The sequence below is a fragment of the Mus pahari genome, chromosome 16 (genome assembly GCF_900095145.1).
Source record: "Mus pahari chromosome 16, PAHARI_EIJ_v1.1, whole genome shotgun sequence".
NCBI classification, from domain to species: domain Eukaryota; kingdom Metazoa; phylum Chordata; class Mammalia; order Rodentia; family Muridae; genus Mus; species Mus pahari.
In genome coordinates, this window is record NC_034605.1 from 19,642,753 (window position 1) to 19,653,347 (window position 10,595).

Genomic DNA, 10,595 nt, shown 5'->3' on the forward strand with positions numbered 1-10,595 from the left:
TCTTCTCTTCCCCCTCTCTCCTTTCTCCCTGTCTCTCCCTCCCATCCTCTCTCAGTCTCTGTCTCCCCCCACCCTGTCTCTTCCTTCCTCCCTCCCTCTCTCCCTCCCTCCCTCCCTCTCTCCCTCCCTCCTTCCTTCTCTTTTACTCGGAGACAGTCAGAACCCTCCTCCCTGACAGCCACAAACCTACAGCACTGACTGCATTCAGAGAGGGAACCTGCAAACAAAACTTCACAGAAAACTTTTTGCTCTTGTTCCAGAGAATTTGCTGAAGAGGAGAAGGAAAAAAAAAAGTCCAAAAAAACCTGTGCGTGAGGGGTGGGGAGGAAAAGCAGGGCCTTTAAAGAAGGCAACCACACGACTTTTGCTGCCAGGATGCCCTTGCTTTGGCTGAGAGGATTTCTGTTGGCAAGTTGCTGGATTATAGTAAGGAGTTCCCCCACCCCAGGATCCGAGGGGCACGGCTCAGCCCCGGACTGCCCGTCCTGTGCGCTGGCCACCCTTCCGAAGGATGGACCTAACTCTCAGCCAGAGATGGTAGAGGCTGTCAAGAAGCACATCTTAAACATGCTGCACTTGAAGAAGAGACCCGATGTCACCCAGCCGGTGCCCAAGGCGGCGCTTCTCAACGCGATCAGAAAGCTTCATGTGGGTAAAGTGGGGGAGAACGGGTATGTGGAGATAGAGGACGACATTGGCAGGAGGGCCGAAATGAATGAACTCATGGAGCAGACCTCGGAGATCATCACCTTTGCCGAGTCAGGTGGGTGCTGGCGTTGGGAGTGGGGGCGGGGGCGGGGAAATGTATTTCGTTGACAGTCCTAGCAGGAACTTCTTTCCCTCCAGCTCAAGACTGTCCGGGAAGGTTATTAGTTATTAGGTGGTGGTGGTGGCGGCGGCGCCGGAGAGGCAGAGGAGGGGGAAAGGACTTCTTTGCCAGGGAGCCCTGCCCCGCAATGGCTAGCTTACACTTGCTAAATAAACTCAGCGGTTACCCAGAGAGGAAGCTCCTGGGCCAGTCTGGAGCTTCTTGGGGCTCCCTGACTGCCCTGCCTAGGAAACCAGATTTGATCAGGCAGATGAAAGCAGGGCATTTGGGGGTTTGGGGGTGCAGAGGCAGCATCTGGACCCCATCCAAAGTTTTTCTGGGGTAGGAGTGAGCGAGCCTGGGGGCCGAGTGCAAAGGCACTGATGGTGGCTCTGTCTGAGAACAAATTTCCTTTAAATGTCTGATCTGAGGCCACATTGGAGCCAGACTCTGGGCATATTTATTAGTGACAATCATTTTCACCTCTGGAAAACCTGCCTCTATGAAAAAAAAAAAAAAACAAAAAGCAAAGAGCAACTCGTAGGGTATTGAATTAGTGAGTAATTTTGGAACACTGAAACTTTTGTTTTTAGAATAAAAAACAAAATAAAAACAGAAGCAACGAATGAACGACACCAACAAAAAGCCAGCGAACCTTACCCCCAGCTCAGTTTTATTTTTTTGTAAAGTGACTAAGAACTTTTTTGCCAAGGAATGCAATCTTGATAATGGGCTCTCAGACCCTATGCTGAACGACTCAATCCTTAAGAGGAAAAACTTCCCTGGATTCTAATCTTTGGCTCAGGACCACACTAACCTGTTGCTGTGGAGGAAAAATACCTGTGCAAAGCCCAGGCTCTAAACTGAGAACTCCTCTTCAGTCAGGAGGATACAGCTCTTACTGCCAGTCTGTGGGAACTGGGCACACAGATGTTTTAATACCTCTTTACTTTCATGTTAGATGCCAGGCTAAGGAATAGGATCCCTTGCCAAAGCCATTTGAAAGGAATGCCATTGTTTTGTTTGGTAGAGCATATGGGCTAGTGAAGTGTGTGCAGGGACTCCCAGCATTTTGTTTAAAAGTTTGCTGCAGCAGTATAAACAATTAAGGCAACACTCAAAATTTCCAATCCTGAAAGCCTGTTAACTCAGATGTTCTGTTTTCAAGAAAGCTGTGCAAGACCTGGGCATCCTTCTTTCGGGGAAGGGGGGGAGAGGAGACAGCTGGCTTGGTGGCTTCCTGTGGGCGAAGCCTTGGTACCCCACCAGCTCCTTAGACAGGTTAGTCCTGTCCATACTTCCTTAACTAGCTCCTTTTTTGACCCAGTTCCCCAACCCTTGGCCATTGAGACTTTATTTCCTGAGCTACATTGAGGAAAAAGACAGGTTGGAGGGTGAGAAAGAAAACCTTTCCAAAGCTGATTGGTCTGTGAGGGGGATGGGTTCTCTGCTTTAGGAGATTGGCCCTGGTCCTGAGACAATGTGACTCATAGAAGATTCTATGTACAAGCTTCCCCTGTGTTGGCCACAATTGCAGTTTCTACTAACATGGAATCCACTGTATCATGTGACTAGGTATATATGTGACTTCCGCCATGTTTAATGGCACAGTGGATGTTAGCACTGTACCCTTCCCTCTGACGTACACAAGGCTTGTACAGAAAACCTATCACTAGGCAGTTAGAGATAGGGCAAAGAATTAGGTCATTTTCGTTCTTTTTACTTCTGACCTTCTCAGTGCTAATAGCTTTCTCAGTTAAGGGGGATCCTGTCAGTTTTGCTTCTCTGTTGTTTAGTTTGAGAGAAAATGAGCTACTATTTACAGGAGTGATTCACTGGGCTCACACATTGACTGAGTGTAAAATTTATAAGAGGAAACTCCTTCTAGTCCAGGAACATGGTGTTTTTGTCACAATTGCTTATTTTCTCATGTGAAAAGTAGCACACATTGACTTCGAGTTGATTTAATATAATTTCACAAATGCAAGTAAGATCATAGTGTACAACTTACTATCCAAGTAGCATAGGGTGTGACATAAGCATGGTGCTTATTCAGGAAACATATTTATTATCTTATTAGCCAGAGAAAATGTGTGAAAATGAACTGCAAAGATCTGTCTTGTTGTTTTTGAAACAATTATATTTTGCTATGTAGTCACCGACACATTTCAAGAATAGAAAGGGGCAATTTTTTTTTCTTTTCTTTATAACCATTTGGACAACATAGAGTGCAGTCAATGCATGTTACCTGTAAACATACTACAGATGTGCTTTTCAATAGCAAGATCCCTTGTATGGGAATGCATGTTTTACTTTGGCCTCTTCACTCAAGATTATTAGATAAAGCTGAGAAATACATGAGACTGAAGGGACTGTAATGGCTGTGGTACCGACCTTTCAAGTGAATGTGTCCTGTGTTCAGGTGGGAAGTCGTTTTGGTTTTGTGACGTTGATTTGAGTTGCATTGGCTAAGCAGCAGGCATTCACTCTCAAGCTCCCTGCAATCTGTCCCAACAAGTGAAATTGATTTTATTTTTATAGGTGTCACCCAAGAGTGCTTCCCAAAGTTAGCGTACTCATTGTATGACTGGCCCCATACCATTACTCCTCATTTTTTTCTTCAGAGGAACAGCAGTATGGGAAAGTCAAGCCAATCCAATGACTGTGACCTCAATTGTCAATGAAATCGGCCTTCTCTGCCAATGCATTGAGCTTTATCTACTTTATAGTAGATGCTCAATGAATGTACAGTAACAGCCTGCTATTGAGTCTGCATAGATTTCGGCATGGTCAGCTGCTGATTTTCACAATTAGCTTACTGGAGTTCTTGCTAAATTGGATATAGAAACATTAGAAGTGATACCTGCAAAACTATCCACTACTCAGGTGTTGTCTAAAGTAGCCTACCTCTCCCCTCTCGGAGGACACCAGGTACAGAAGGTTTGAATTGGAAATGAGCTCACCTGAAGACGACTTCTCCACACCCGGAGAAAGCCATCTCCAAAGAAGTAAACACCAACAGCTCCATCCCCAACCTTTTTTTTTTTTTTTTTTTTTTTTGAAATGTCTTGTTTATTATATACTTCACTGAACCTCTGAACCTTTAAAGGTTTCACACTTATCTGAATTTGAAAAAGACTGGCCACAAGAGGGCGCATCCCTAAACCCTCGGCTACTCTGAGAAAGGCAGTTTGGTGGGTACTTGAAGCCCTGGCCTGTAGCACCTTAATCTCGAAGAGTATCAGCTACTTCCTCCCTACATCCCCACCTTCCTGCAGAGTTAAGGTTTTATAAGCTGGGAGATGCACAGCTACCTGTAAGAGTACATTGAGACACAGCACTGGAAGTACTGGGGTCCACATGAACATTCCACAGCTCCAGGGGCAGCAGAGGAGTGATGCACTTCAAAAACAAACAAAGCGGGGCTTGGGATGTGTGAGAATCATCAGCTACAGTGACAGGAGCACAGTCCTTCCCTAACACAGCTGCCTGGGTTTTATACCAACATCTTCCGTCTCCGTCTCCCCCAATTCTGCTTCCTAGTTTGCCCACCTCATCAATGCTTTTCACAAGGGACAAATGACAAGTGACTTCCAACAGGGAGGAAAAAGAGTCTATTTATTTAACGCCTGGTAGGAACATGGAGTTCAGCTGCAGAGGACGCGTTTGTTTCTCAGCTGAAAGTGTGGAGAGAAACCGTGGGGGAAGGATGTGCCAAGAGATGAGCACGGGGGTTTTTGCCTGTGGTGTGGGTGGACTGGAGTGGGAATGGGGATATGTCAGGGGAGAGATGCAGCTTTCACATGGAGAAGGAATACCTTCCCAGGCACTTCACATGAAAATACTTGGCCCTTCTTTTATCAAGCTTGAGTATGATCTCTTCACTTTAGTTCAGAATTCTTTATGCTTGACTGGTTCGTGGGTTCAACATTAAAAGTGTAAAAGTTTTGAGGAACTCTAGGAAAAATAAAAAAACTCTTGGGTTGAATCTTGAGTTTTTTTTTTTTTTTTTTTTTTTTTAAATTTATATTATGAAGTAAGCTGCTTGTTTTGGACATTTAACCCTTTACATCACTATTTAGATGGAAAAGGCAATGGATGTTAAGTGACTCAGGCCTGAAGAGTTACAATAATTAAAAAAATGGATCCCAAGGAGAGGTATTAAAGGTAAATGGTTAGACAGGATAATTTATACACGCAAGCTAATATGCCTGCAACGGCAAGATTCTCTACTGTGGGTCAAAGGAAAAATAACCTTTCAGATCTTACTCACTGCCTTCTGCAGAAACCTCTGGAAGCCATCCAGAGGCCGACTTAGTGCCCGAGAAAACGCACAGGCTGTAGTGCAGGCCCTTCATGCTACTGACTGGACTGTATCTAGGCACAGGGAAACTTGATGAAGAATGGAAAATTTAAGTAACACATATTTTACAGCAGAGCTGTGCTCCCCTCGTGGTGAGTTTAAATGTGCACTGTGAAGGCCAAGGCTTTCTACATTAACAGAGACGTCATTATTACCGATTTGTAAAAGGGCAGCATATTTTACTCAGGATGTTGATGAGGAAAACCAGGCTAATTAAGCTGAAACTTTATGTGTATACTGATTATTTAATGGGGAATTATCATATATTCCACAAATCTGAGAGGAGGACTTTTGTGTATATGGAATTTGCATACCAATGTTAGGAAGGAGCCTGTTTACTTAAGCCCTGGCATACCTTCATGATCAAGCTAGTGAGAGCCCCTGAAAGCAAAAGAGAATTGCTACCAAGCATCCTTCTTTTAGGCTTATGTAGACTTTCTCTCGAGGTCCCCCACCAGGCAGCATTTCAAAGGTATTCTCTATAAGGTACAGAATTTATCCCTACTGAATGTTCTGCCCATTTTCTTCTGCTTTGGTACACGTCCACCAAGCTCACGGGGGCTTCGGTGATGAGATATTATCACCCACATGGGTTTGCGTGGGACTCTGATGCTGAGTTACTCAGTCAGAGCAGGCTGTGTGATCCAAGCCTTGCTCACAAGCCTCAGGACAAAAAATAGCACCGAGGAGGAAAAGAATGTTACCAGGGAGTAGTTAATGAAAGGTTACGCACAAGCAGCTCTAGCTGGGGAGCTGCGGCCTGGTGGAGGAACCCAGGACACACCTGTACACACCAGTGCCATGTTTTACGCCGCAGCATCGTGGGAAGGCATTCATTTCGGGATTTCACAGCACCCGATACTTAAATCAGACCTGAAATGGATGGGAACCTGAGCCTTAAACATTTCATCCTTAAGGTAGCTTTCTTCCTTTTCCCAAATCATTACATGTTCAGTTCAGGGCCTCCTGGAAACAGCACTGCAATAGAGTAATTTCTCCCAGGTAATACAGATAAAGGGAATAGAACGTCTACTAATTCTATTTTTGATTCTTATGTAACTAACTGGAGAGTTGTAATATATTTCTGAAACCAACAGGTCTGATAAATGGTCAGTCCACTTCAGCTTTCGTCCATCTCACTCCCTCCCCCCACCCCCAACACCCTTCTGCAATGAAAGCTAAGGGAAAAGAAAAAACAATGCACTGCTTAATAAGTCAGAATACAATAGAACTTGTAAAATGTACCTGCGCATGAGGTAAATGGAGGAAGACTTGTCTCTCTCCTCCCCCTGTCCTCCTGGGCATACGGCAACAGCATTTTCATGAAATTGGATCTCAGTTTTATTTTTTTTTTCCCTGATAAAATATCATGCAATACACAAATAGCAGTTCCAGAAATGGACACCAGGAGAAGGAGGGGACAGGCATGTCAATTAGTAGGGGAAAATCCAAATGTCAGAAATATGGGGGAGAGATGAAGCAAGCTAGAATGGATACAAATACAGGGAGCAGAAGCTTTCGGCTGGATAATTAAACTGCTGCATAAATCAGCGCTCTTGCCTCCCGTGACATACAGGCAATGGCTTGCAGTTAATTGTCAGCCAAGACCAGCCTGAAAGTCATTTTATGACGACTCTCTGAGCCTAATGTAACAACACCTGACAGACTGAGCCCCCTCTAATGAGCACTCTCTTTGTACGATCCTCTTGCAGGAACACTAAATCATTTGCTTCCAAGTACAGCCGCCTGTGAAGAAGGGGTGGGGCTACCTCACGCATTAGAAACTTGTTCCCATGAAATTAGGGGCCATCCTGTAGGCTGTGTAGCAGGAGCACCTGGTCTCAGCCTTGCTGGCCATGACAAAAAGCAGTTCCCTATGCACTGTCACTTGTTCTAGCGTGCCAATTAATCCTCTCTTGTCCCTACTGCAGCATCTGCAGTTGTCAGCCCAGGACTGTTTATGGGAAGCCGGGTATGAGCAGGTCAGCACCTCTTGTTTGCCTCTTTACCCTCACACCCGCGCTAAGTGTGGGTGGGGGCAGACCAGAGTTTGGAAGGAGGTTGCCTGAGACCTACTGAACCTTGCCAGGCAGGAGGCAGGCAAGAGCTGTTTCCTAGAGAAGAAACAGTCTCCACTGGCTTCTCTCATTTGGCTGCTACTTTTGGTATCTCTATCTGGGGGCTGACACCTTGAGAAGCTCAGAGTTTTAGAAAGGGTCCTGCCTAGAGGCAGGAAGGAAAAATGATGGGTAGCTAGGTTTTTTTTCTAAAGGTAATAGCAGATGCATCCCATACAGCAAAGGAACCTGAGCTGTTCCGAGCCTTCTTTACCTTATCCCTCCTTTGCTTTAACCTCTCTGGACCCCTCTTCCCTTCCCCCCTGTACCTTACCACCACATGATCTGCTGCAATTACCATCTTAGATTTTGCTTCCTAGAGTCTTTCACTTTCTTGTAAGAAACAACCAACCAACAATAAACTCACTCAACCTTAGCAAAGGGTGAGATAGGATTTCACTTTAAAAACTATTAACCATGTTGCTCTTCCTTACTGGTCCTTGCTTTTATATGCTATGGACTCAATATCTCCTCTTAATTATTTATTTTAACTCCTAACAAAAATATGGAGTCACTCAAAGGAATGCCTCTACTACCCCATCTTCTAGACAAATAACAGGGGACTTTGAGAATTGATCAATACTGTAGTCATATTCTACAGAGCGGGTTAGATGGAGCTGGGGATCTGCAGTGTACCATGCACAGAAAAGCCTTCCTTCTGCGGCAGAGCATTTGAAACTGTGCTGTGCAAAGATAAGGAAATAACAAGGTTCTGGCTCTATAACTAGGTAGATCTGAGTAATTGCTGGGCTATATTCTCTTTTAAAAGCACATAGAAAGTGGAACATGCTTTTGGTATTGATTTGGTGCATTTTAGATGAACAGAGGTAAAAATAAGGAATTCAGAGATAGGAGTTGCTTTCTTAATGTAAGGCAGTTCAATGCTAATTTGCTCCCATTTGTTAGTTATCAAACAATTCCCTACCTCTGCTGCATAGTACAGCATGACAGTGAACGGGATGCATAAGATTTAGGCCATCAGATGTCCTAAACTGAATTGGTATGAGGGTGAGGAGGAGGGAGGAAGAGGAAAGTGGGGTCTGATTGGATAATTGTTTGGGATAATCCAAGCAGGGTCCAATTGGATAGCATTGTTTTGGCTGCTCTGGGTGGCACAGGAACAGCCAGTGTCACTGCTAGAAGTGAGTTGAGTGCATAAAGTTCACAGGGCAGAAATAGCAAGGTCACAGAGACATGGACCTATATGAGGCGTACAGTCCAAAGTCATGGGAAGTTTGACTACTGAAAACCAAAGGTTGAAACAGAGGGGACAATCAAACCCACCTTCAGGGAAGGTTTCTTCAGCTGCTTGATGGAGGCATGACTTGAGAAGGGCCGGACTTAAAGTTTTAAAGGCCATCTGATGAAAAGCCTGCTGCTGTAGTGGGGTTGACAGAGGACTTAAGTCAGGTGGTGACAGGAAGAAGACATGTGTCACAGAGTATGTCCTCGACTGACCCACACATAGCTACAGGGGACAAGATTTTGGGCTTTTGTGGAAGAATCTTCCCCGACTTGCTCAGGTGTCCAGGGTTTTCTTTTATGGGGTTCTGTTAGGTCTTTGCAGACCTGAGGTCTCTGCTCTCAAATGTCGGTGGCTCACCATTATCATTCAATGCATTAAACTAAAACGAAGGAGTGAATGAAGTAGATGCAGAAGCCCCAGCTTCCTTCATCAAAGAGCACAGTCTACACACTTGCCTCTGTTAGTCATGTCTCCAATCACTACCCAATCCTGTATAAGTGAAGCAAGGCCACAGGCAGTATATAAAGAAATAAACTTCACTCTGTCCTAATAAAACTGCATTCACAGGTACTAAAGTTTACACTTCAGGTAAAGTTGAACATGTGAAAAAAATATTATTTTTCTTCAAACATTTCCACACTATAAAACCCTTCTCAACTCAGTGACTCAGTGGTCACATGGAAGCAGTTTTATTTCATGCGTGGGCTATAAATTGCTTACTCTGTATTGTGTGCAATAGCTGATAAGATTCTTGTTCCCTGAAGTTAGTTAACAAGTGTTTCTCTCTCTCTCTCTCTCTCTCTCTCTCTCTCTCTCTCTCTCTCTCTCTCTCTCTCTCTCGTTTTATCTTTAGGCACAGCCAGGAAGACACTGCACTTTGAGATTTCCAAGGAAGGCAGTGACCTGTCAGTAGTGGAGCGTGCAGAAGTGTGGCTCTTCCTAAAAGTCCCCAAGGCCAACAGAACCAGGACCAAAGTCACCATCCGTCTATTTCAGCAGCAGAAGCACCCACAGGGCAGCTTGGACACGGGGGATGAGGCCGAGGAAATGGGCTTAAAGGGGGAGAGGAGTGAACTGTTGCTATCAGAGAAAGTAGTTGATGCTCGGAAGAGTACCTGGCACATCTTTCCAGTGTCCAGCAGCATCCAGCGCCTGCTGGACCAGGGAAAGAGTTCCCTGGATGTGCGGATTGCTTGTGAGCAGTGCCAGGAGAGTGGTGCCAGTCTAGTGCTTCTGGGCAAGAAGAAGAAGAAAGAGGTGGATGGAGATGGAAAGAAGAAAGATGGAAGTGACGGAGGGCTGGAAGAAGAAAAGGAACAGTCACACAGACCTTTCCTCATGCTGCAGGCTAGGCAATCTGAAGACCATCCTCATCGCAGGCGTAGGCGGGGCTTGGAGTGCGATGGCAAGGTCAACATTTGCTGTAAGAAACAGTTCTTTGTCAGCTTCAAGGACATTGGCTGGAATGACTGGATCATTGCTCCTTCTGGCTATCATGCCAACTATTGTGAGGGGGAGTGCCCAAGCCACATAGCAGGCACCTCTGGGTCCTCACTCTCTTTCCATTCAACAGTCATTAACCACTACCGCATGAGGGGTCACAGTCCCTTTGCCAACCTTAAGTCATGCTGTGTGCCCACCAAGCTGAGACCCATGTCCATGCTGTATTACGATGATGGTCAAAACATCATCAAAAAGGACATTCAGAATATGATTGTGGAGGAGTGTGGCTGCTCCTAGAGTCGCCAGGTTCCAGAGAAAATGGATCTAGAGAGTCCAGAGAAGACAGTGGCAAAATGAAGAAAAAAATATAAGATTTCTGAACTAAACAAAACAACCAGAAAAATAGAAATAATAATAATAAAAAACCCACAAAAAAAAACAAAAAACAAAAAACAAAAACTAAACTGAAAACAAGACCTAATGAAACAGATGAAGGAAGATGTGGAAAAATATCCTAAGGCAGGGCTCAGAGATGAAGCAGTGAAGGAGACAGGGATTGGGGGAGGGGAGAAGAGAGAATGGTGTACCTTCATTTCTTCCAAAACCAAACTGATTGCA

General features: G+C 44.9%; 1 protein-coding gene across 5 annotated transcripts in view; it reads left to right on the top strand.

The window, feature by feature from the left end:
* The window catches only part of Inhba (inhibin subunit beta A), a 19,128-nt gene extending 8,741 nt beyond the window's left edge, over window positions 1–10,387 (top strand). For all 5 annotated transcript variants that reach the window (XM_029547517.1, XM_029547516.1, XM_029547518.1 and 2 more), the window contains 2 exons: window positions 261–763; window positions 9,388–10,387. In XM_029547517.1, coding sequence (XP_029403377.1) covers window positions 376–763; window positions 9,388–10,274 — 1,275 coding nt within the window. In that variant the 5' untranslated portion in view covers window positions 261–375 and the 3' untranslated portion in view covers window positions 10,275–10,387. The remainder of the gene's footprint in view (window positions 1–260; window positions 764–9,387) is intronic.
* The last annotated feature ends 208 nt before the right edge of the window (window positions 10,388–10,595 follow it).